Source organism: Rhamphochromis longiceps, linkage group LG14 (genome assembly GCF_057381845.1).
Source record: "Rhamphochromis longiceps isolate RC_006_pf linkage group LG14, R_longiceps_female_GT1.1, whole genome shotgun sequence".
NCBI classification, from domain to species: Eukaryota; Metazoa; Chordata; class Actinopteri; order Cichliformes; family Cichlidae; genus Rhamphochromis; species Rhamphochromis longiceps.
The window spans coordinates 6,656,674-6,683,923 of record NC_140570.1 but is presented as its reverse complement, the minus strand read 5'-3'; the positions used below and the strand labels follow the sequence as shown (position 1 = coordinate 6,683,923).

Below are 27,250 nucleotides of genomic sequence, written 5' to 3'. Positions count from 1 at the left end.
AGGCCTGGAGTTCCCCACTCCTGGTCTAAATAATAGCAAGGCATGTCCCCTGTGCCCCAAGAATGGTTACTGGGATCACCTATCAACGAGGATTTGCCAGTAGATGTTGTATAATATTGTTTGCTAAGTTGCTGCACTCTGGCAGCACATCAGGCTGGAGTATCTGAGTGTCTGCATCAAAGTGAGTGATAAAATCATACTGCGGTATAACCATGAAATCATATCATGAGATACAGTCAAAACCTTTGACATGTATCCAAAGCTGCTGCTGCTGTGAATGAAGAAACAGTGTCACACACTGAGGAGGGAAACTGCCATTTATTACCATTCAGTGATGCATTCTTCCCTGCATATACTAAAACAAGACAGATGACTCATTCTGATCCACTCAAGACTTCCTATAGGCTCCTACAAAACAAGTGGTTATGCTTTAAATACCACAGATAGTCCCAAGTTATCGTCAAGTGACTTGATGAGCTTAAATACTGAGTGGGTGGGAACAAACCAACAAAGAATCTGTGACACTATAATCAAAGCCCCAATCTGAGATCCAGGATCCACTTTTGAAGGCAGGTGATGACTCAAGCAGTGCACTTACTATTATGGCAAATGTCTATTTTGTTTTCACAGGTTCCCATTCAAACATGGATGCGCTGTAAATAAAGCTGCTGCATGTCTGACGTCACATGTTGATTTTTTAACTAAGCAAAGCAAATACAGATGCTTATTTTGTCCATTTCAGCAGGCAGGCCCAATAGCCATGTAACCGAATAACATTTCTGCATGAGTTAAACTATAAATTAAACTATAAACATAAATTACCCAACTCCAAAAAAGTGGACATACTCCTTTAAATATCACATTTGTGTTAATGTACAGAAAGAGGTGAAAATGTTAATAATGATAGCAGCAAATAGAAACACGAGTGCTGTGGAGTGTCTCCAGCTCTGTTATAGAGGTTTCCCAGTAGAACAGCTGAGTGATTAATGGAAGGTGACTATAGGAAGCCTCACTGTACGATTCTTTGGGGCCAATACCAAATAATGAGGTTTATGGTCCAGTTAGGCTGAGTAGTGCAATAACTGCAGCAAAAAACAGTGTGACCAAAGAAAACAAGGACTGCACTCATGACACATCAGAGAGTTTTAAGCTGGGATTTTTGTTCCCCCTTAAAGGCCTCGAAAAGCTATTTTGTAAACCAGATTCAGATTAGGAATGATGGGGTCCCACATGAAGATAATTTTTTGTCACTGTTAGAAATATGGCCATTAATTTTTTAGTTATATAGACAGTATAGCAAATGGGTGAAGCTCACAGGTCTGAAAAGTGAAGCCAACAAGGAATCCTTCTGAACCTGGATTCCTTTCACTCATCTGCCCTGTGGTTCCACTGAGGTTGTATAAGTGTATGGGAAAACTACTGTTGACTCCCTCGCCCTGCAACCTCTTTAAAAGCTTTACTGATGAATTTATTGGCTCAATAACCAGTTTAATTTCATTTGGGCGTAGCATTCAGTCCATTTCGTGCATCTCAGTGGTTATCAGAATCAGAGAGGAGGATTATGCTCATTATCTGATCAGTTGTAAGTTGTTAGCTAGTGAGTGTGCATGGTCAATCCTCCAGGTAAAGACATCCCAGAAAGTTGATTCTGTTCATCTGGACGTAGCGTTTTCACTGGGAGAAACGTTTCGTCACTCATCCAAGTGACTTCTTCGGTCTGCAGGTTTCCCCCACCTTATTTACATGAAAAAGGAACAACCATTTCTGAATAGAGGAGGGGGCCTGAGGGTACATTTTTCACCATGTTACAGTGCTGTGATTGTTGCCATTCCTCAACTCTCTGTTGGCACGGTAGGTAGCTGTCCCTCTGTGATCATTGGTCATGACAATTTGCATATTAATGATCATAGCTGAGCTCGTGGGCCATTGTTGGTCAGTGGTGCTATCTTCATAATTATGCAAACCAACTGTTTATAAGGTTGAGGAAACCCACAGTTATCTGACATAGTAGAAGTCACGTGGATGAGTGATAAAATGTTCCTCCTACTTAAACCTCAACACCCAGTTGAACAGAATCAACCTTCTGGCAATGAGTGTGCAGAGTCAGAGTCAGAGCCACCCCTCACTTGTCACAAATACACAATATTCAAAACACCAACATGGCAACAGAGAAAACACTCATCTTAAGGCTTCCTAACAGGATTTTACTAACCAGTGGCTGATGTCATGGTGGCTAGCTTCATCTTTTATACCATCTGTAATTTGGATCATTCAGAATTTCAATCAGAATGTGATGTGTAACAATTTAATGGAACCCCACATAGTACATTTAATGAGGAAAAAAATGTGTAAATTCATACTCTTTATTCCATGCTTACTGATTTCCAGATGGACTTCTCAACAAGCGGTGAGTTTAAACAATTTTATGTTGTTTACGGATACATTTAATACTGGATATTTTGTAGTTTTTTATTGCAGTTACTGTGCTTTTGACACCAAAATCCATCTTTCAGATTAACAGGTGTAAGGAAACCCTTTCCTCGTTATTTTGAGAACCCAAGTGGATTCACACCGTCAAGGCCCAATTATTGCCATCTTGGCTACATAGGGGAAAGGCAGGGACAACTGAAAAAATTCAACCATAGGAGGACATGTCATCAGCCCAGATGACAATGTCATGGCTAGTTAGTTTTTTTTCATGGCATTGTAGGTAAGACCACCTTACATATGCTGTGGTGTTTTTATGTGTTAAAATGGTATATTCTCTGTTAAAGAGTTTAGTATTATATGCGGCCAGATGATCAACATTATTCAATAAAGAACAAAACACTGTAGGGAACAGATTAGGAACCCAAGAGCACAGTAAAACCCTGAGAGTATGGATTTACACATTATGATCTCATCTTTGATCAGTGCTTTATTAGTTGTGAATCCCTGTTACAGAGAGGTACTGAAAATCAGTGATTACTTTTCACTGATTTTAAGGGCTATAAACTGGCTTAGACACTATGTTCAGTAAGCTGGGTTCCCAGTAAATGACATTAAGAAAAAAATGTTCAACAATAAATTTACATCAACATTTAAAATCTGAGCACTTTTTACTCTTGGACTTTGGCAGCTTTGCATAATCTATCTTATGCAATTCTTCAGTGCAGCACCAAAGTTCATATCTCTCTCTCTCTCTCTCTCTCAATTGTATATTCTCTGTTAAAGAGTTTATACACACACACACACACACACACACACACACACACACACACACACACACACACACACACACACACACACATATGAGTGTATCTATGTACAGTGGGGCTAAAAAGTATTTAGTCAGCCACCGATTGTGCAAGTTCCCCCACTTAAAATGATGACAGAGGTCAGTAATTGGCACCAGAGGTACACTTCAACTGTGAGAGACAGAATGTGGAAAAAAAAATCCATGAATCCACATGGTAGGATTTGTAAAGAATTTATTCGTAAATCAGGGTGGAAAATAAGTATTTGGTCAATAACAAAAATACAACTCAATACTTTGTAACATAACCTTTGTTGGCAATAACAGAGGTCAAACGTTTACTATAGGTCTTTACCAGGTTTGCACACACAGTAGCTGGTATTTTGGCCCATTCCTCCATGCAGATCTTCTCGAGAGCAGTGATGTTTTGGGGCTGTCGCCGAGCAACACGGACTTTCAACTCCCGCCACAGATTTTCTATGGGGTTGAGGTCTGGAGACTGGCTAGGCCACTCCAGGACTTTCAAATGCTTCTTACGGAGCCACTCCTTTGTTGCCCGGGCGGTGTGTTTTGGATCATTGTCATGTTGGAAGACCCAGCCTCGTCTCATCTTCAAAGTTCTCACTGATGGAAGGAGGTTTTGGCTCAAAATCTCACGATACATGGCCCCATTCATTCTGTCCTTAACACGGATCAGTCGTCCTGTCCCCTTGGCAGAAAAACAGCCCCATAGCATGATGTTTCCACCCCCATGCTTCACAGTAGGTATGGTGTTCTTGGGATGCAACTCAGTATTCTTCTTCCTCCAAACACGACGAGTTGAGTTTATACCAAAAAGTTCTACTTTGGTTTCATCTGACCACATGACATTCTCCCAATCCTCTGCTGTATCATCCATGTGCTCTCTGGCAAACTTCAGACGGGCCTGGACATGCACTGGCTTCAGCAGCGGAACACATCTGGCACTGCGGGATTTGATTCCCTGCCGTTGTAGTGTGTTACTGATGGTGACCTTTGTTACTTTGGTCCCAGCTCTCTGCAGGTCATTCACCAGGTCCCTCCGTGTGGTTCTGGGATCTTTGCTCACCGTTCTCATGATCATTTTGACCCCACGGGATGAGATCTTGCGTGGAGCCCCAGATCGAGGGAGATTATCAGTGGTCTTTTATGTCTTCCATTTTCTGATGATTGCTCCCACAGTTGATTTTTTCACACCAAGCTGCTTGCCTATTGTAGATTCACTCTTCCCAGTCTGGTGCAGGTCTACAATACTTTTCCTGGTGTCCTTCGAAAGCTCTTTGGTCTTGGCCATGGCGGAGTTTGGAGTCTGACTGTTTGAGGCTGTGGACAGGTGTCTTTTATACAGATGATGAGTTCAAACAGGTGCCATTCATACAGGTAACGAGTGGGGGACAGAAAAGCGTCTTACAGAAGACGTTACAGGTCTGTGAGAGCCAGAGATTTTCCTTGTTTGAGGTGACCAAATACTTATTTTCCACCCTGATTCTTTACAAATCCTACCATGTGAATTCATGGATTTTTTTTTCACATTCTGTCTCTCACAGTTGAAGTGTACCTCTGGTGCAAATTACTGACCTCTGTCATCATTTTAAGTGGGAGAACTTGCACAATCGGTGGCTGACTAAATACTTTTTTGCCCCACTGTATCTATGTGTGTGTGTGACAGCAATGAAGAAAAAAAAAAACATAATAGGTCCCCTTTAATATAATACAAAATTCCTTTAAGTGCAGTATTCCTTCAATCTGAGCAAGCAAAGTGATACTTTCTTCAAAAACACGTAAATTCAATACATAAATCACATGCTTACCATTACGTCACCAACCCTGCAACAATTATATATGACACACTTTCAAATAGTCACACACTGATCAGCACAGTCGAGCTCGATATTCCAGGCCAGACTTGGATGTTGGTGTCTTGGTGTGTGCTGGTTTCTATGGCTGTGGTTCATGCTACACTAACATTTATTCAGCACTAGTGTGATAATAAAATGGGCAGGGGAGGGGGTGCCTTATTCAAGTATACCAGTGGTATTACAAAATGAACTTATAGTTGGAAGGGAAAAGAAGGGTTTACATATTTGTTATAGACAGGGTAAAAAAAAAAAAAGATCAAAGCGCATTGAGATGAGTCTTCTATAAGCAGTGGATGAGCCGGCGCTACAGACATTCATTCCCAAACAGCCACTAACTGTGAATATTTCATTTTGTGGCTGTAAATATAGCAGTAACACTGTCAGGAATCCAGCACTCTGCTAGGTTGCTTGCTATAGGAAAAATCAATGGCACCAAACATCTCACATCTACACTCTTCTAATACAAGATGAATGCTGCATATTAAAATCAATATAACTGTATATATATTCCACATTACTATAATACTACCAGCATCATGAGCTATCTTTGGTGAAATTATATCTGTGCAGAATGGACTATAATGTAGAATACACTATATTTTGGCAGATGAAGCACTAACATTGGAATATATCAGTATTTCACTGTATAGCGTTCACTTCAAAGTAGAACTATTGGCTTAATATCAGTATGAGCCCTTCTGACTGATATACGGGCATTTGCTGATGTTAGTGGCCAATACTTACACATTGTGTACTTCATACTTGTGTTGGCTAACTGTTCAAAAATAGTGTATCAAGGAGGTTGTTTTGTGTTTGTTTGTTTTTTTATTAAGATTTCTTTGTTTTCCAGACAGATGTGGAAATAAATATCTTCCTCCCCTCACCCTTAACCTGGCACGGTAGGTAGCTGCCTCTCTGTGATTTGCTTCTGCCAGATGTCTTTTCCTTCCTACCCACTGCCAAGTGCTTGCTCACAGAGGATTATGAGATCACTGAGGTTTTCCCTCTAATACAGTTGGGTCTTTACTTCATAACATAAAGCTTCTTAAAGCAGGTATTGTTGCTAACTGGTTATATACAAAATAAATTGATTAGACTACATATCAAAAGAAGAAGTCAGCTATCGGCCAAACAGTCATTTTAAACACTGGTATAAATACCCAGTGGGTGCACTTAAATGCCTTCAAGTGAGATCAGCATCTGTTAAACAATGGTTGCTGATTATATATTCTTAAAAATCCAAATAAACTGTAAATAAATTATCCTGATTATGCATTTAAAGTTACATAAAAGTCATTCTTTGGGTGAAAAAAAAGCATGGAGCAGTGACAACATTGAATGCTGTGTCCTAAATGCAAAATTATAATTTCAAACTAATATCATCATGTAGGTCTACACAAAAGGGGGCCTGCTGAAGCAACGTTGCACCGTGGCCTGAATGTAATCAATAATATCTCAAATGCAGATGCTATGATGTCCTGATGACTCTTACCTTATGTCTTTTGTGTACTCTGGTCTGTGTGTGTGTCATTTCTTCCTGCACTGGCAGAACACACATCCAACCAAAAATACAGTGAAGCTTGTAGAAGGCAGCACATATAACATGACACAGCAACAGCTGCTCTGTGTGGGCAGCCGTGAGAGTGCACAGAGCACTATCAATGATAGGAAACGCAGTAGCATCAGTTCTTAATCTCTGACAAAGGAAAACATGGACTGGCAGAGAGTGTGCACTGTTGCTCCTGAAGCCATTTTGTTGCTAGGTGGTGTGCTTTATCTTTTCTCTCTGTTTTGCCTCGTGTTGCTTCATGTGGATGTTTGAGCTTCACTGTAGGGATGTTAAACAGAGCTAATCATCATCCAGTATAGAAGTGCCAAATCTGCTTATTACATTAGTTTCACACAGTGACATTCACGTCACTATGGCCTTTTGACTGAATGTCAAAAGTCTATAGTGAATGCGATTCAACAACCTAACTTAAGAAATTTGCCACATTAAACAAGGCACAAAAAACCCCACCTGACAACAAAATGGAGCTTAATCACCAGTCCTTCAGTTTACAGTGCTTTTGGTGCGAGCCTTCCTCTGCTCTTCCTCGTGTTGTGCCTCAGGTAAAAGTGCAGATGAGAGCAGTTCTTTTCCACTTGGTGGTACTGCCTGACTACCAATCAGTGTAACTTTTGCGACAAGTGGGAAAGCGAGTGATTTTGGAGACTTGCCTACGCAGGTGCTATAGTACATGCCGTGCGCTAAGAGACAGAGCTGCAGTGAAGCTTTGCTGGTCCAGCAGCGGCCCTCCCCTCCGCTGAAACTGCGAGCTGACTGCGAGGTGCTCTTCTCAGCCCGTTCTCAAGTGTGACACGTTTGTGCACTCGCTCCAGTGGTTCCCCCTCAGAGAAAGCTCAATTAAATAAAGACAGGATCCGCTGCATTCCCAGTGCTCACTTATATTTCAGAGGCACTCAGCAGCCATCTGTAGTCTACTAGTCTAGTCTCCTTGATGGTGCTCATATTGCTTTCATAATTTCTGTGTATGCCCTCTCTCAGTGGGCCACTGCTACTGTTCTATTTTCCAATTATTTTTGCTGTATCAGTTAACCAATCAGAAAAAAAAAATTTTTTCAATTCACTCTTGTCAGCCAGCAGGTCATCAGCTGTTCACTTGGTTTTGGGCACCACCAGTATTTCGTCACCATCTTGGATGCTGTAGGAGTGGAGAGCTCGCGTGTTGTACTTCATTTCCTCTGGACCGAAGGCACTGCCCTTGTCGATGTAGTAGAGCCTCATGCTGTTGGTAGACAGCTGGACCACTGTCGTGAGCTGCTTTTTCAGCTCAGCCACTGTCTGGTCCAAACGGATGCTCAGCTGGCACAAAGACAAACAATTTCTACGTTTGCGACTTTCAGAGTAACAGCAAGAGCACAGCAGGTTAAAGTTAGGAGCCGTCTGTAGGTTGACAGCTATACTGTTAAAGTGAACCAACACAACCCAGGTCATGAACTCAAGAAACTGCAGTTCACGCTGTTACGAACAGTGTCGGGAAGGTTACTTTTAAAATATATTCCACTACAGATTACAGAATACATGCCCCAAAATGTATTTTGTAACGTATTCTGTTATGTTAATCAACGAGTGTAACGTATTCTGAATACTTCGGATTACTTAATATATTATCATGCTTTTTACAACTACATGAATTGCTGTGTGATTTATTACTTTTACTGAAGGATACTCTTCATACCAATACCAACTAGATTTTTAAATCTTAATATAAAATGAAAAACAGTAGGGTGGACATTAGGTAAGGCTGCGCTTTTTGCAGCAATCTCGTATAGAAAACTATTCCGTGCATATATAAAACGGCTCCGAACCGTAGTAAAGGGACCTCTGGCTTGTAGTTGAAAAAAAGTTTTACTTTGTTGTCTGGGTCAACTTTGCTAGCGAGAGACAGAGAGATGTGTTCAAAGGCTGATCCAATGGAACTTATTGTTTCGGAGGAAAACACGAACACAGCGTACAGTCAAGCTTACTTACAACTGGGCTTGCCAGGCAGTCTTTTTGGCTGCAGTGGTTATTATTATATTTATATTCTTCCATCTCCCATTTCTGGTGGGTGACAACTTGTACTTTTTCTCCCTCCCTCAGACTCACAGACACATAACAGGTATGGCAGTCCATTCTCCCTGCAGCATGGACTACACTGCCCATTAGGCTACATTCTTTAGGGCTATGCCTGTAACACTCTGCCTATTGCCTTCTTATTAAATAATTTTTGTGAATAATTTTTAAAAAATATTTCTCCATGTCATTTTGCGGGCTGCAAATAGTAGTGACATGGGCCACGAGACTGACACACAGGCATTAGAGCCTCTTAATGCTGGCTTTGTTTAGGAAAAAAGAGGGAGCATAGCCTAATATATGAAACAGGAAAAGACCGCCGTGTAATCCATTTATTTCAACAAAGTAACTGTATTCTGAATACCACCCTTTTAAACGGTAACTGTAACGGAATACAGTTACTCATATTTTGCATTTTAAATACGTAACAGCAGTACATGTATTCCGTTACTCCCTAACACTGGTTACGAACCAGAACACAGATAGTATTATATTAATCAGCATGAACACAATGCTTTGACAATCTGCGCATAGACTAACTCTTTCATTTTTTTGTTTTAATAAAAGTAACTAAAAATCTACTTTTGACTGCTGCCTTATTCACAAGTGGCTAGCTCCACATATTTGATTTGCCAAATTTTTATGCCAGATGCTCATCCTGACACAACCCAAAGAGATTTGTGACATGAAGCAAAATAAACTAAAACAAATTGCACTAAAATGCTTTGCAGACCTGAAATATATAAGTATAAGTATATAATAAGCTGTGGGGTTGCCACTATCAGCAACTCCCTCTACATTACATGCAGCTGTGGGGTTTATTGGTAATATAAAAATACTGATTCAAGCACCTGTAAACTGTGACTGAAATGTCAGTGTTTGGGACAAAAATGCATATTTTTATATAAATTTCACTACGATTGTGTCTAATATATGTGCAATCTTTTGAAAATTTAGGATTTGCAAATAAATGTAAAACTATTTTTTAAAGGTTTTGTCGTTTTGAGTTTTTGTGGGCTTGAACAAACATGTGCACTGATTACATCATTGATAAAGTATACCCATGCAAAATAAATCATCTCCAGGGTCCTTCACAGCAAAGGTATTTTAAAATGTTAAACTGGTGCTGATTGAACTATTAAAATTGTTTTATAGTACTAGTTTTTAACACCGAGTTTTGCAAACTCTGTGTTAAGAGATTTCATCTACTTCTAAATGTCAAGTGCTCAGGCACTAAGGGCAAAGTACAAAGGCACAAGTCATTTACTAAAGTGATTCACAGTGGTATGAGTAGTAGAGAAGGAAAAGAAAGCAACGGTTACATTTTATAATTTCCAAAAGGTATTTTTCATTCGAGGATTCTCCAGAACAGCAGATTATTAAATGCCACACTGACCTGTTCTATTTTTTCCTCACAGTGAACCTCCACCTGGGCACGGCAGCGAGGTCGGAGGTCAATCTCAGCAAGTGGTTCAAGCTTGCCATACTTGTTTACGAGGGAATGGTATCTGAGGAGGAGAGCAGGGTGTGTCGTCTGTTTTAACAGCACTTACTGTAGCACACATAAACCAACACTCATACCACTGCTCATACAGTGTAAACAAGGGTGTGGGTGTACCTATAAGGCAGCTCCTCTTCAGGGTAGTCTAAGTAGTAACGGATGAAGAACCTCTCTGCGTCCTCTCTCTCACTGTCACTCACAGCACTGCCATTTAGCAGTGATACTGAGGGAAGCCTGAAGAGGAGATATGACATATTGTGCAGGTATCTGTTTATTGACCTTCTGCAGGTCAGAGTACAGCTCAGATCTGTGGATTATTCAAGTTCTCATCAATGTCCTCTACTTGCTGTGAAGGATGTCATTTCTCTCTAATGTCACAGACTTACTGCGCTATCATGAGGCTGCGTCGCTCTGCATTGGTGTAGGCCTGCAGTAAGGGAATGCCCTGCAGGCGCACCTCCTCCAGCCTGGGGAAGAAGTTCAGCTTCTCTATATCTTCCCACTGGTTTAGACCTGACAGTGCACGTGCGCGCACCAGCACACACACAAACACAAACACACATAGATGTCATGTTTCAAGCTTGCACACCAAAAGGGGTGTGAAACTGCATATGTGATGAAAGTTGGACACTGTGCACGATTTTTATTTATTGAGGAAGCTGTGTGATAAATGCCATCAAGTGGAGTCAACTGAGTTGGGATCGGGGATGTAACGTTAAAATTAAGCCAGCTCACCAGACCTCTACAGTCTGGCTCTGTAGTAGCTACTCATGTCCACTTAAGACAGACAACCTGAGCCTACCTTACTTACAAGACATTATATATACAGTATAATATAACAGATGCAATATAATATCACACAAATAATCCTCCATCATATTACACAATATACATATAACATTATATCACTATATTTAAACATGATACTTCATGTTAGTTTTAAAATGGTCCTATTGTGCATTTCCCCATTTATATATCTACTATTACAATGATGGATATGCATATTTAACCTGGTCACAGTTTTAAATGGTGTGATCAGAGCATAAACAAATAGATCCTTTGAGCCAGACGCTCAAGCTCAGACTGCTGTAGCCTAAGCTTTTGTGCCTGACAGTTTTTCCTACCCTTAACTCTGCATGATGTCAATTACAAAGGAGTGTTCTACATTAGCTGATACTAGAACAGCTATATCTGCAGCTGAACCTTCAGAGGTCATGTATTGCAGGAAATCTAGTTGTCAGGTTTTGATAAGGAAGAACTCTGTGCATGTTCATCTATGCTCTCCTTTTTTTCCTCTTCTTTTTACCCGAAGAAGAATACGAGAGGGGTCATTAATAATTTTGGCTGCCTGTCTAAGGACCTGTTGGCTGAAAACCTGTGCAAGAGTTCTGACAGGCAGGCCAATAATCTTTGAGCACGCTCATGCAGTGTCCTGCAGTCTGCTCCTGTTCTGAAGGCTGAGGGAGTGGAACCAGCAGGTAATGGAGACGGTCATGATGCTTTTCAGGAATACATAGTTAAAAAGTCATCATGATGGGTGTGCTGACTCCAAAGGAGCTGTTTCCTAAGGAGGTATAGCCGTTGGTGACACCTCCTGAGAATCTCCTCTGTGTTAGCAGAGAATTTCAGGAGGTTGTCAAAGATGGTTCCCAAGTATTTGTACTCCTCAACTACCTCCACTGGCTTCCCATGGATGGTGGTGGTGACTGAAGCAGCCAGATCCCTCTGCCTACTGGAGAAGGTCACCACCATCTCTTTGGTTTTGCTCACGTTCAGTTAAAGTTTGGAGCTGTCACACCACTCTACAAAATCCTGAAGAGCGGGTCCGTGGTGTTGTGAGGGGCCTGACAGCAGTGACAGGAGAACTGTGTCATCAGCATATTTCACCAGGTGACAGTTGGGCTGTGTGGATCTGCAGTCATCGGTGTAGATGATGAAGAGCAAGGGGGAGAGCACACAGCCCTGGGGGGAGCCAGTGGAGGTGGAACGGAGACCAGAAAAAGAGCTGTCGACCCGAACTTTCTGAGTCCTGTTGGTCAAAAAGTCCAATATCCACAGGATTAGCTGATCATCCAGGTGAAATCGGGAGGAAAGTTTAGTGGCCAGGATATGAGGCTACAGAGTGTTGAACGCTGATGAAAAATCAGCAAACAGAAGTCTGGCGGAGGAGTCAGGGAGCTCCAGATGTTTGTGGATGGAGTCCAAGATGAAGACTTTTGCATCATCGATGCTTCTGCGTGCACGGTAAGCAAACTGAAGTGGGTCCATCAGGGGTTTTATGATCTTCTCCATGGCCTTCATTTTTTTTTACCCTGGTTCTGCCAGAGATCTATTCCTGTTAAAAGGGAATTTTTCCTCTCCACTGTCACCAAGTGCTTGCTCATAGGAAATTGAATTAGTGCAGGGGTTTTCTCTCATTGCTGGGTTTTTAGCTTACAATTAAAATCACCTTTAGGTGACTGTGATTGTGAACCAGTGCTATCTAAATAAAATTTAGAATAAACAAACAATAAAAAAGTACTATATATGCTGCCACTGCTGGTGTGCAGCAGCAGTGGCACTAGTAGGAGGAGGGGGGCTTGTTAAGTTTCTGTAGATAAAACAGGAAAAAAAGTTAATGGAGTCTGATTAGAATAGTGACAGTGCACAAATTAATAATGCTAAACTAGATTTCTCCTAGAGCATGGGAAATATATACGTGTTGATTCTTGGTACTCTCATGTGGTCTAGCTAACAATGCTAATTACCTTAGCACATATATGAGAATTTCCATTTTATTTCCATTATTTTCCATAATGTTATATAGTACCTGTGTGTCATGAACGTAGAAGTAATCCATTAAAAATACAAAGGGGACCAGTTTGTGGAAGCCACAAACCCTATGAAACCCTTGGCCATCTCTCAGTGCGCTTCGTGATGTAGTAACCTGAAATGGTTTTCACTTCACCAGTGTGCCTTGTCAGGGTTCATTTGTAGAATTTCTTGCCTTCTTAATGTGGATGGGACTATCAGTTGTGCTGTGCAGAAATTACAAGCTAACAGTACCTCAGATTAGAGCAGGGGTGGGCAACTCCAGGCCTCAAGGGCCAGTGCAGGTTTTAGATGGGTCCTTGATCCAACACAGCTGATATAAATGGCTAAATTACCTCCTCAACATGTCTTGAAGTTTTCCAGAGGCTTGGTAATGAAGTCATCATGTGATTCAGGTGTGTTGACCTAGGGTGATATCTAAAACCTGCAGGACACCGGCCCTCGAGGCTTGGAATTGCCCACCTCTGGATTAGAGCCTAGAAAATGCCACACAGTTCCAGTAGCAGACACATCTCTACATTAACTGTTCAGAGGAGACTGTGCGAATCTGGCTTTTATGGTCAAATAGCTGCTAAGAAAGCACTACTTAGGAAAATCAATGAGCAGAAGAGATTTGTTTGGGCCAAGAAACAAAAGGAGTGAACATTAGACCAGTATAAATCAGTGATTTGGTCTGATGCGTCTAAATTTGAGATCTTTGGTTCCACCTGCCATGCCTTTGTGTGACGCAGATAAGGTGAATGGATGGTCTCTACATGCATGTCCCACCCTGAAGCATGTGATGAGGTAGAGATGTAATGGTGTGGGGATATTTTGCTGGTGACACTGTTGGGGATTTATTCAAAATTGAAGGCACACTGAACCCCCATGGCTACCACGGCATCCAGCAATGACATGCCATCCCATCCGGTTTGCATTTAGTTGGACCATCATTTATTTTTCAACAGGACAACGACCCCAAACACACCTTCAAGCTGTGTAACAGCTATTTGACCAAGACGGAGAGTGATGGTCGCATGTCTGTGAAGGTTCTCAGTCATCCAGGTCATCATAGTCTAAGAAGCTTGGAAAGAAAAGCGTCTGGACCTCTTTAGGTTTCTTGAAGACGTTTCACCTCTCATCCGAGAAGCTTCTTCAGTTCTAATTCAGTTCAATTTTATTTATATAGCGCCAAATCACAACAAGAGTTGCCTCAAGGTGCTTTATATTGTACAGTGGATCCTACAGTAATAGATACAGAGAAAAACCCAACAATCATATGACCCCCCCTATGAGCAAGCACTTTGGCGACAGTGGGAAGGAAAAACTCTCTTTTAAGAGGAAGAAACCTCTGGCAGAACCAGGCTCAGGGAGGGGTGGGGCCATCTGCTGTGACCGGTTGGGGCGAGAGAAGGAAAACAGGATAAAGACATGCTGTGGAAGAGAGACAGCATGTATTTATGGAATGAGTTCAAAGAGCAATTGGTGGAGAGTCCCAGATTTTAAGCCCTATGGGAGTATCCCCAAAAGAATCACAGAACCCCTATTGAACCTGATACTTAATCACACGAGCCAAGGTGCAAAAACAGGTGTGGGTCATAATCAGCCAAGGTTTCCGGTGAACCCATTGTGAAAGCTAGCCCATCCTATCATGTGATTTACTGAGGTCACAAGGTGCCAGATGTGAGTGGGTGTTAAGGCGTCTGGAAAGGGATCTCAAAACTGGACAATTGGTGTCAAAATCCACTTCCTCTGTTCAAAGATGGTCATTCACAGTGGACATAGCTTCTTTCACTCCTCTTTCAAACCATCTCTCTTCTCTGTCCAAGATAGGAACATTGGCATGCTTGAAAGAGTGACCTTTGTCCTTTGGATGCAGATGAATAGCTGAGTCTTGTCCCGTTGAGGTGGCTCTTCCGAGAGACAAGTTGCCTTCAACATAGAGTCCAGACGCTTTTCTTTCCGAGAAGATGCATCCAAACCTTTGACTGATAGCGTAAAACAGATGTAGGCACCTGTCATATTGACAGATGAGGTAGAAGTGAACTGACAGCTCACCTTAAAAACTCCGGAGTTTTTGAGGTGACTCAGGAGTAAGAACATACCATGAAATATTTAATTGCCTTCTATCAGTTTTTAATTTCTGATTTACTGCCAAGTATTGATATTATTTAAATATGTAAAATATTGTGTGTACAAAAATGTTTATATAACATATAAGCTAACTTGCATCTGAATTCATATTGTTGATCCCTCCTTTTTCTCTCCATAAAAAAACAACAACAACAAAACCTCATGAGCCTTTTTATAATAATAATAATAATAATGGATTGGATTTATATAGCGCTTTTCAAGGCACCCAAAGCGCTTTACAATACCACTATTCATTCACTCTCGCATTCACACACTGGTGGAGGCAAGCTACGGTTGTACTATGACACAAAGGAAGTTTTGGTTTTGCTGATGAAAAACCTGCTGCTTAAAATCCTGACAATCCTTGCTGCCTTGTCATTTCTTCTTTCAAGCCACTTCTAAAACACCCTAAATAATGGAAGCTGGACTTTTTGAATGCTACATTTTAAGAATTAAGGGATAAATATGACCCATAATGGCTTGTTCCTTCCCTCAGGCGTAGGAGATATAACTAATGGATGGACTGCAGTCAATATAAGCATGTCTTTGTTTTTGGGTTTTTTTTCCTCTGAAAAGAACTCTAAAAATAGACTCAGGACTGATAATCTCCAAATAGAAACAATTCCTGAGATAAAAGCTGACACATGGATAAATCTGTTTTAATAAACTACAAAGCCTGTAGGATTCAGTGCTATCTTTACTCATGCTAATTTTATCAGTTGTTACCCAACTGACTGCTGCACACTAAGCTATGAACAGGAACATTTCAGCATTCCCTTCTGAAATGACCCTATCATAGCTAACCACTCACCAAGTATAAATAGTCTCATGTCTAAAACTAACACACAGAACAAGCTGGGAATGAAATGCACTTACCGGAGTTGTGCAGGTTGATGCTGCGTAGTTTGGGGAAGAGCCTTTGCAGGATATCCTTGCTGTCCTGGATGGAGGACAAGTTGTTGTTTGCCATAACCAGAGTGTCCAGACAGGGGAACATGGAGCCAAACTTGCGGACCTCGGCCCAGTCCTTGAGGCAGTTGTCGGTGATGTGAAGAAGGCGCAGGGTGGAGCAGGCCACGCTGGAGGAACTCACACTGCTGTACTCATTATGGCACAGAAACAACTCCTCCAGCCTGCACAACAACAAGGAGAGAGCATTCAGTCACAACCTTTTCAATAAAGACCTACATAAAGCCCTGCTCTACTCCAGAATTTCACAGATTACTACATGGCATATAGTTGTCTATACTGTGCTAAACTACACTACAGTGGAATTGATTATACTGTACTATAGTATGTTGTGTTCTATCGTATGTTGTACTATAGTGTGCAATATATATTCACGGGCCACTTCATTAGGTACACCTGTTCAACTCCTTGTTAGGACAATATTCTAATCAGCCAATCATATTGCAGCAACTCAGTGCAGTTAGGCATGTAGACATGGTCGGTACGGTGACGATTCACTTTGATTGTGTCATGGTTCTCAATAAATACCACATGAGCTAGTCTGAGTATTTCAGAAACTGGTGATCTAATGGGATTTTCCTGCACAACTATCTCAAAGAATGGTCTGAGAGAAAATATCCAAAGAGCTGCAGTTCTCTGTGAAATAATAGTCACTTATTACAACCAAGGTATACAGAAGAGCATCTCTTGAAGCAGAAGGCTGCAATTTGCACAGGTTCACCAAAATTAGACAACACAAAATTGGGAAAACATTGCCTGCTCTGAAGAGCCTTGATTTCTGCTGCAGCATTTGGATATTGATGGCTTCTGATGGCTGACTCCAGGAGGATAACATTCAATGTCACAAAGCTCACATCATCTCAAACTGGTTTCTAGAATATGAAAGTAAGTTTACTGTACTCATACCGCCTCTACAGTTACCAAATCTTAATCTAAGAAAGCACCTTTGGAATGTGGTGGAATGGGAGATTCCCTGTGCAGCCAATGAATCTCAGTCCGTGCTGAATTCAAACCATGAAGGTGAGAGCAAACATGGCTGTAATCCAGAACTATCAGGGTGTACCTAATAAAGTGTCTTTTGATTGTATACTGTCTATGATGTACCATGTTGTCTACTAGTCATGGTCCTGGGTTGTTTGAGCTAGTGTTTGAGTTTTTGAATTCTGGTTCCTTTCATCTTAATTATGTGCTTCATTTATTTTTCATCAGCATATTTAGTTTTGTTCCTAGACCCTGGTTGCTTCAGAGTTTAGTTCTCTCTCGGTGTTCCTCTTGGCTCAAGTCTCCCATATTTCAAGTTCATGTCTGTGTTTTCCCCATGTAGCTATCTCACTTCCTACTTTGTTTTAATAGTTAGTTGCTCCTTGTACCTTACTTTTAGTTTCTCTTCCTTTGTCTTCCCTTCTGTCTCATCATGTCCTTTCAGCCTCGTTGTCCACAGCTGTCTCCAAACCCCCAATTCTCCTTCTGTTTATATAGATTTTACTGTCCTCTCAGTAACGCTCTCCAGAGTGTCTGGTCAGCTCACCCCAGTGTTTTCCCAGGCTTTATATTTCAGTTGTTACAGTTTTCAGTTCCCTTTTTGAAAAACCGGCCAACAGTGTGAATGAACAGCTCGCCCTGTGTTGAATTCTGTCCATCTGAGATTCTGCACATCGTTCCTCATCTAGACAAATTAATTCAATACTGCACTTCAAATGTTGTTTATCATATGCACAAAACTATGTATTCATTGTACCTGGAAATTTTCTATTCTTCCATTATCACCTTTTACATTCCTACACAAAGAAAATAAAACTCAAAAAAGCTTATCTTATATTGAATCTTAGTTATGCATTGGTTATCTAGTACACTATTTGGAGGCAAAGATGAGAAAAAAATTTAATTAGTTTTTTCTTTTATGTCTTTTAGTTCTTTTATTGAGGTGCTCACACTTGCTGATGATCAATTAATATATATATATTTGATTAACAGCACATAGCATACTTACCCTCTTAATTCCTATGGAAGCAGTAAGGCGGTACTTTCTTCTATCTTGAAATAAACTAAAACATGGAAGCACGGCTCATGGAGTAAGTAAGAAAATATGTTTGTTATCATTTGGTTAAGCTGCCATCGTCAAATGCATTCAGTGATTTATCAGTGTTAGTTATGGATAAGGAAGGTGTTGTGCTAGTCATAGTGAGATGAAGTGAAATAAAGCAATGCTGTGTGTGCTTGGAGTTACACCCAGCTTAGGGTAGCTGTTCTTCTTACTCTGGTATTTCTCGAGTGAGCAGCAGCACAGTGTCCCAGGACACCTGAGTGTTGTTGAGGACAAGGCGCCGCACGCTGGAGAAGGCTTCAGCCCACCGTGGCTCAAGGGTCATTCCTGCCAGCGGGTTTGAGCTCAGGTTGAGGAACTCCAGGTTGGGGATGTTAGAAACAATTTTACTAATCTGAAAAAGGACAGTAGCATCTTTCTTAAATACACTTGGTGCTGTCGTCAACAGTATCACCACAGGTTAAAGCCTTAAAAGAGAAAAGTGATTTCCTAAAACAAAAAAATGTTACTGTCAGAAACCCAGGGACTGCACCTCATGCCAATCCTGCAGCTTGTTGTGAGACAGGTCCAGCTCCATGACATGAGCACAGAAGGCAGCAATCTCAGCCTGGTCTCCTGACTTGCTGATCCCACAGCTATTCAAAACCAGCACACTGGGCAGGTTCAGACGGTCTAAGAGGAAGGATTGAATTATTAAGAATTAATCAAACAGAAAAGTGTATGCTGATGCTCCAAACAAAAGAACGTGAAATTTTAAACATTTCCCAAAATAACCGCTAAGTATTGTGTTGTATCCTTGGATCATGTCCTTTCAGTTGTGGGTCGAGTTCAATCACACACAGTTTACCTTCAAGAGGGAAAAAAAACCCCATTCTTAGATAAAGATTTTCAAAACCAACAAACTTTATAAGCAGCTTTTATCAGCTCTGGTGACTATATACGTGCAGTTTTTATGTCCTGTAACCACTGACATTTTTCGTATTTTACAGAGTTTCAAAATAAAGGTCCAAACAAAGTGCCTTGTGGTTGCTGAATGTGAAGGCTTGCTTCAAGAAGGACTTTGGCTAGATTTATTCATGTTACATTATTATTTTAAAACTAGATGTCTAGTTAGGTGCTTGAATATTTTGTACAGTGAAAAATGCCTCGCTGTGGTAGTGAGTGCCACAATCCCAAAGTTTATTATACTCACTGACATTTCTTTGTTTATTAGTGAATCATTACCCTTATTTCACTTCATATGCTGAATTATTATTGTTTCTATGAAAATCATCAAATATCAGTCATTCTCCGGGAAAAAGTGAAACTCTTCCAGAGAATCCTTCTGTAAACAGAAAAATCCTTTGGATTTCTTGCTTTAGCTGGTGTGTAAACGGAGAAGTTCTAAGAATAACCCAGTTACCACAGAAATTCAATTTCAGGATCCCAGGAAAGTCCACAGTTAAGAAATATTCAAAAGGCCTGAGTCAGACATTTGGATTTCCCGAGATCCCACACTTCAGATCAAAAGCCAATCTACAGGGCTAGAAAATGCAGCTAACCCAAAGTGCATAAAATTATAGTTAATGTTTAACCGATGCTAGCTCCAAGAGCAATTCAATCCCAACACACTGTCAGATTCAAATGCACAACAAAAACACAAGTAAAACTTTTGCATGAGTATTAATAAGTGAAATTCTAGTATTTCACTGTTACTTTCCCTAATCGCCTGGACGCTAATCTGATACTTAGCACTAATTAGCAGATCTCTGCCTGTGTGTAGTGCATGTACAGTTTATAGTCGCAACTTGCTAATCAAACTTGCTAATATAAGCAGATAACCTCACTACCTCTTCTCATCCAAAAATGGTAACTTCCAGCTTAAATGTGGAGTCACTTTGCCTGCATCTATCTTTTATATATAGTTTGTAGCTCAGACATCGCCAAAATTCTTCTGAAGGAGTTATCAGAGTTTCTAGCTAAATTAACATGAAAACATAAAGGAAACGAGATGACAGCATTTTTAATACTAGGTCTATGAGTTCACTGTCGTGGTGATGACACTGAATAAAGTGCTCGTTATCACTTGGAAGTGCTAAAATGTGACAAAGGGACCCGTTAGCCTTTTCAGTTGCCCAATAGTTCTCCTTGGCTCACCTTTCATAGGGGAACCTTGAGGACCTCCAGTGGACACTACTACCACCCCCATACCAGGCCCTCTGCGGTATGGGAAGTTCTCTGGGCTATACTTTTCACTGATCACCTCCACAAAGGTACGGCCATCGTTATCCTCTGGTGGCTCCATAGCTCCTTCCTGGTGCGCAGCCTCCCCTTCAGCTGCCCCACAAACAAAGCAAACACTCCCAGCGATTAGCTGCAAGCATATGCATATTTTAACCAGCCATTGCTACAACACACACTTATTTTTATTCACTGATTCATATACAAGTATTTCTGAATAACCACTACATCATTTGACCTATAAAACATGAAACATGTGTAACAGGGTCATAAATCACATTGTTATAATTACACAAAATGTGTTCTAAACCCCCAAACTGCTCCTTTTATACCTGACTTTTAGGACCTCCAAGCCTGTAGTTGTATTCATTAGAGCCCCTCCTCATTCTTTTCTTCTTCTTCTTTGGTGCAATACTATAAATACAGTGTACCCCTTTTGCCTCTCCCCTTTTTCTACAATTCCCCTGTGGGAGAGGTGGGTGTCATTTCTTTCCAACACCTTAAAACACACATAATTCATATTTAGCCACCCTGATGTTTATGATTGCGATGTTAGTTCAATTATTGTCATTATTAAGCCTGTTTTTGTAAGATGTTATAAGAGTGTGGTATGTGTGTATCATAAATGTGTTTTAGGCGCCATAAATGCTAGCAAGAATATATACTCCTTGCTAGCTTGGGAGTTGTGGTGGGTTGAGCTAACCCTCTTCCCCACTGTTTGTATTTGGTCTAGGAGCTGGAGTGGGCAAATTATTTACTTGGAGGTCTTTCTTTCTTTTACCTTTTTTATCAGGTATGTCGGATTTCATGTTGTTGTTTTATGTCAAATATGTTACGTGTAAATGCATATTTTATGTTTAATGTAAAAATAAATGCCAGCCCTTTTTCTACAATTCCCCTGTGGGAGAGGAGCTGGAGTGGGCAAATTATTTACTTGGAGGTCTTTCTTTCTTTTACCTTTTTTATCAGACACAACGCAGAATCACACCGGTTACACATGCACAAAGTAACATAGTGAAGTGTTCTTGTTTTGGTGCTGAATTTACAGGCACACAAAAATGAGGCAAAATTCTGATATTCCAGGAGCTGAAATCAGAAAATATTTTACTTTGGTGTCATAAAAAAATGTATTACTCATCAAAAAATAAATAAATAAATCTATTAACTAGATAATTATTGCAGCTCTGGTCCAGACTGGCTTATACAATAAATTCCATGGATTTTTAGAAGGTGACTGGAAGCTGGACTTAAAGCTTAGTAATAGTGTGAAGAAGCTTTAATAACCTGAACAAGCTATCATAACTAACAGAAATCAAAAGATGCAGCTGCCTAGATTCATAATAATGTAATGTAACAATGTACACTGCAGCCACAGCGTTATCTCTACTGAAATGAAAACCTAAAACAGATCTTGGGTAATGTTACCATAAAAATCCACATAAACTGAAGAAAAAGTACAAATTAAATTGGTGGTAATATGGTAATTCACTCATACACACTCAGACATCTGAAAACCCTTTTTTAAATATTACATTTATACAAACTACCTATGCAGCAAAGCAATCACTGTGAGAAATGCACAATTCAATTCAATCAAAACACAGCGCCAAATCACAACAACAGTCGCCTCAAGGTCCTTTCTATTGTAAGGAAGACCCTTCACTAATACATACAGAGAAAAACCCAACAATCATATGACCCCCTATGAGCAAGCACTTTGGCGACAGTGGGAAGGAAAAATTCCCTTTTAACAGGAAGAAACCTCTGGCAGAACCAGGCTCAGGGAGGGGCGGCCATCTGCTGCGACTAGCTGGGGAGAGAGAAGGATGGCAGGATAAAAGACATGATGGGGAAGAGAGCCAGAGATTAATTCAATAGCTGACAACACCAGACTGAAGGTATTCAGTTATATTCAAGGAGCTTATATTTGAACTTAGTGCGCTGCACTTAGGTGGCAAGAAAACCAGCAAAGCCATCCGAGTTGCAAAAGACACAGCCAGAATAAACCAAACACACAGAGCCAGAACATGGAGGAGCAGTTAGAAACAGGAGGGAGATTAAATTACCAGATGAAGACACCAGAATTCATAAATAAGGTGTGCTGGATTATAAGGGGCACTGTCGATTTTTCAGAAAATCAAAGGATTTTAAGAGCGACGTATTTTCCGAAAAACACGGTAATAAGAAATTCCACATCACTGAAGTTGCACAATTTTTACAAACCAATTCTGATTCATGTCTTTCATTCAATGATCCGCTTTCGCCCTTCTCATTCTCTGTCGCTGCCATGCTTTTTCTGCCATGTGTGTATGAAAACAACGGCACCGCGGATGAATGTTTTACCCATATTCTATCATGATATTTCATTTTCTTATCATTCCCTAACATCATACCGGTATTACCGTGAACGGTATGATATGGCCCAATCCTAAAATACACAATAAAAGACTGAGACATACACAAAGAACAAAAATACAAAAGAAAAGAAAAATCTAATTAACAACAGAGAACAAAACCAGTAACTGCAGAAAAGCAGTAAATGCCTACAGTCACATGATGTAAATGAAAGAACAATTGCCATTTTTAAATTTTTGCTAACCAGATTACCTCTGCAATTGCCTTGCAACTGAAGGTGGTTGCCCAGAGTTTTCAGGTTTTAAATGCTTGTGTAAAAAAGACCCAAACACCAGCTTTTCCTTGTTTCGCTGAGTTACCTGTAATATTTTTGCTTGTGTCACTGAGCAATTAATACAACAGTTAAAGATTAGACAAGAACTTTGACAGTTTGTTGGCTAATTTTCTCTCAACTAATTGTTTTAACTAACAGATATCAGATGTGATCAAATCATTAACCAAGCAATTACCATATCATATCTATAGCCACAGATTTATTAGTGGAGTGCAATGGATTCAAGCTCCAGACACAATAGAAGCTCAGCTGTCTTCTTGCTCTTGACTGACAAACACCAGTCCAATAACATCCTATCGAGAAATTCCACAAGCAGTTCTGCCACTCAGTGAAACTTCCTCACATCACATTTCAGCTATTTATCTTCAATTTTACTAGAACCACAACATAATCACGTTGAACATGACAGGCTCACAACTGTTCACATCTCCTTAATGACACAAATGTATCCAGGCGGACAAACATCTACATTTCTTGAGTTACAAAATGACAATTAGATGACAGGACACAAGCAGGTTTCCTCCTCTCTTTATCAGCAGAGCACAGAGACATTGACCAGTTTAAATGTCCTTGGATTTGCCCAAAAAAGAGGAACAAGAAGGCAGACTATTTCTGCTGAACTTTTTTAAATTAGAAAAAAGACTGTTTCTGCTGAACGTTTAAAATTAGAAAAAGAAAAAGTAAAGAAGTGCTTTCTTGATCTCACTCAGCACTCAAGGCTTGGAGGGCAGAGCCTCACTGTGGAATCTGCACAAGGGAAGCATAAATTATGTAGTGGATTAGACAAAATAAAAAAATAAAAGGCTACTGTTACAATATCTTATTTGTCAAAAAAGGGCTGTAGTAAATTGCAGTAAAGGATGAAATCAATTTGTTACTGTCCAGATAATAAATCAAGACATTTGTTACAATGGTGTGGTTTGTTTTTACTGACCTAAGACAAATAAATACCACAGCAGATGTGTGTTTGAACCAGTGACCTGATTAGAGGAATTCAGAACCATACCTGAATTGTTAAAACAGACAGCGTCTTACCTGAAGCGATGTCTGCCTTAATCTGACCACGATTGCTGCTCGCCGTCTTCTTTTGCTTTTGTACCGATGGCCTGTCAAAGAAACCAAGAAAAGCCTTATTCATTTTCAGTCCACTGTATTATTCCATTTCCATACTGAAACTATGACAGCCTTTGGGACAGGCACTGTGACTTAATCAGCAGGTCTTACTCCAGAGTGGCTGGTGGGGCTGACGGATGACTGCAAAAAAATGCGGGTTCCTCTTTGGTCAGGGGGTGGGATTTGTTTCAGACTATCCAGAACAGGAAGGACTGGTAGGTCATTCACCACATAGAGAGCAAACAAGGCCAAAGGTCAATTTCTGCCTCGTCAGGCAGTATCAATAAAAGAGAAAGAGACGGGAGAACAGAAGCACTCCCAACCAGTACCACTGGATGTGAGTAGTGGTAGAAGCTGAGGTCTCTCTTAGTATTTACTTATGTAATAAAGTAGTTTTAATGTACTTGTACTTTGTAAAAAATATTTCTATATTAACCTGCTTTCTACATTAACCTGCTTTCTACTTGTACTTTACTGTATTCTGGGTGCAAATATTGTTCTTTGGAGGCCACACCATTTATTTTGTACCATCATCATTTTATTCCTGAACTCAATAAATAATCGGGGTAAAAGTCATAAATCTAAATATTTGCGATCTAAATAAATATTAATATTTAGATTTACAGTGTATTTTTGTAATACGGGTTTCAGCACATTTCTAAGCAAAGTCTTTTTTTAGTTCTTGGTTCCATCTCTGTCCATCCATTAAAAAAAAGCCATTGTGTGTGATTGAACGTGAAGCTATTGAACATTCGGCGTAAACACTTTTGACAAAGCATTAATATTCACAGCGATCCAGACTTATTACAATCAATTTTCAATTCTCACAACATACATAACAACACTAAAAGTTGCTTCTTTAATATGGTATCATCTTATCTTCTTCAGATGGATTTAAGCCGATGTAATGAATGCGGATTATTGATTGGGCAAATGTGTTACATTAATCTTATTACACTACAAATAGGCCGAAAAGGCACTTACACTTCAAAATTGAGAGATATTCGAATAGAATTTGGCCTGTCCACCAATGCGTAAAGCTAGCCCAGTACAGAACACAACAACATCCCTTTCCGTTCTAGCACAAACTTAAAGAAATCAGCGAAACAGCTGCTGAACAATGAGCGCGAACTGTGTGCCGCTGACAGCCTGGGAGCAGACAGTGTCCAGTCCGGGCTCAACATCGCAGTGACCCCCCCAGCAGCAGCTCGGTGGAGCCGGACATGGACCACAGAAGGCAGCGACACAAACACACACTGAACAATCGCCTGCACAGTGACAGCCTGCTCACACACCGAGCCAGGACCGCATAACTCACAATCTCCTGATTCTGCCTACCTTTAACGTCTACTTTGAAATCCCCCTTGTTGATGAAAACAAACCAGCTGTCAGTTTGCTCTCCCCTAACTACCGGAAGTGACGTAGCTCGATAGCTGAAAATACGTTTTTTCCCCCTGTTTAATTCAATAATTTTGGGGGGTGATAAAATATTTGCTTGACATCATTTGTATTTTTGAACGTTTTTTTCCGGGATGGGATTAAATGAGAAAAAAATACATGAAAAATAAAACCGGAGGTACCCAGTGTAGTGATCTATGATGTCACTGAGTTTTTACCAATGACTGTATTGGTTTTTACTGCTGCTGCTGCTGCTGCTGATTGTTGGTGTCTTGTTTCCCGTGCAGATGATCTTGTGCAGATGCTGTCTTTTCCTATGATGTTACTATGATGGCAGACATGTTGTCACAGCAGGTGTAACTTAAATGGTGGCTACATTTAGCTCAGCTGAGCAGAGTTTCATGAAATAAGAAACCCATGTCAAACAGCAAAGTTCACTGATACTGTCTGAATGGGACAAGCAATAAATGTGATTATGAATGTGACTTTAGACCACCACTGAATGCTTTCTTGTATCCCTGCCACACACACAGTGTTGTGATCTCACTCAACTGCATTTTGTGCACACACAGATACATGGATCAGTTTAGGGGAGGCAAAAAGAAAAAGCAAGGCTAGGTCTGCTTTTTTAAACCACTACTTTTATAGTTTATGGAGGCTGTTGCTTGTTAACTAATGTTAAGAAAATGTTACTGAATTTCCTGATTGAAACTGTTATACTGAACGCGACTGACAGAAATTCAAGGTTCAAGGTTCTTTATTTGTAACATGCATAGTTATACAAGTATAACACACAGTGAAATGTAGCCTGACACGCTCCTCGACATGTGCAATATATATATATATATATATATATATATGAAGAGGCCGCTAGAAAGGCTGCAACCACCAAGTACCTGCAGAGGGTCAGGCAAGTCCTGAGGAGTCAGCTGAATGGTAAGAACAAGATCCGGGCCATCAACACATACGCCCTGCCCGTGATCAGGTACCCTGCTGGGGTAATAGGCTGGCCAAAGGAGGAGATAGAAGCCACTGACATAAAGACAAGAAAGCTCCTGACCATGCATGGAGGGTTTCACCCCAAGTCCAGCACCCTGAGGCTGTACGCTAAGCGGAAGGAAGGGGGCCGGGGACTGGTGAGTGTCAGCACCACAGTCCAGGATGAGACAAGGAACATCCAAGAATACATTGGGAAGATGGCCCCAACTGACCGAGTGCTCAGTGAATACCTCAGGCAGCAGAAACCCAAGAAAGAGGAGGGAGACGAGGAACCATCATGGAAGGACAGGCCCCTGCACGGTATGTACCACCGGCAGATAGAGGAGGTGGCTGATATCCAGAAATCCTACCAGTGGCTGGACAAAGCTGGACTGAAAGACAGCACAGAGGCACTAATCATGGCAGCACAAGAACAAGCTCTGAGTACAAGATCCATAGAGGCTGGGGTCTATCACACCAGGCAAGACCCCAGGTGCAGGCTGTGTAAAGATGCCCCAGAGACAATCCAGCACATAACAGCAGGGTGCAAGATGCTAGCAGGCAAGGCATACATGGAACGCCATAACCAAGTGGCCGGCATAGTGTACAGGAACATCTGTGCCGAGTATAACCTAGAAGTCCCGAGGTCAAAATGGGAGATGCCCCCAAGGGTGGTGGAGAATG

At 40.8% G+C, this 27,250-nt stretch overlaps 1 protein-coding gene across 7 annotated transcripts; it reads right to left on the bottom strand.

Annotated features, from left to right (window-relative positions):
- Positions 1–139: 139 nt before the first annotated feature.
- tbcela (tubulin folding cofactor E-like a) lies at positions 140–25,600 on the bottom strand. Of its 7 annotated transcripts, none has more exons than XM_085379351.1 (11): positions 25,529–25,593; positions 24,302–24,402; positions 24,113–24,183; positions 20,305–20,521; positions 18,701–18,840; positions 18,381–18,562; positions 16,032–16,288; positions 10,619–10,745; positions 10,350–10,466; positions 10,128–10,239; positions 140–7,978 (listed from the first exon to the last, which is right to left on the bottom strand). In XM_085379351.1, exons 4-11 carry the CDS (start codon positions 20,450–20,452, stop codon positions 7,772–7,774), a joined length of 1,290 nt encoding a protein of 429 aa, XP_085235477.1. In that variant the 5' UTR covers positions 20,453–20,521; positions 24,113–24,183; positions 24,302–24,402; positions 25,529–25,593; the 3' UTR covers positions 140–7,771. The 7 variants fall into 7 exon arrangements, with proteins under 7 accessions (XP_085235477.1, XP_085235475.1, XP_085235480.1 ...); XM_085379349.1 differs by having other exon boundaries at positions 20,305–20,484; XM_085379354.1 differs by lacking the exon at positions 24,302–24,402 and having other exon boundaries at positions 25,529–25,600.
- Between the last annotated feature and the right edge of the window lie 1,650 nt (positions 25,601–27,250).

Bases quoted from the DNA above. Each gene is read 5' to 3' on its own strand.
- tbcela (XM_085379348.1), bottom strand. From the start codon at position 24,215: ATGAATAAGGCTTTTCTTGGTTTCTTTGACAGGCCATCGGTACAAAAG. The intron at 20,485-24,112 runs GTAAGACGCTGT...TTTGTGGGGCAG, and splicing joins TAAGGCAGACATCGCTTCAG to CTGAAGGGGAGGCTGCGCAC. The intron at 7,979-10,127 runs GTCAGTGTGGCA...TCTTTGTGCCAG, and splicing joins GTGAGGAAAAAATAGAACAG to CTGAGCATCCGTTTGGACCA.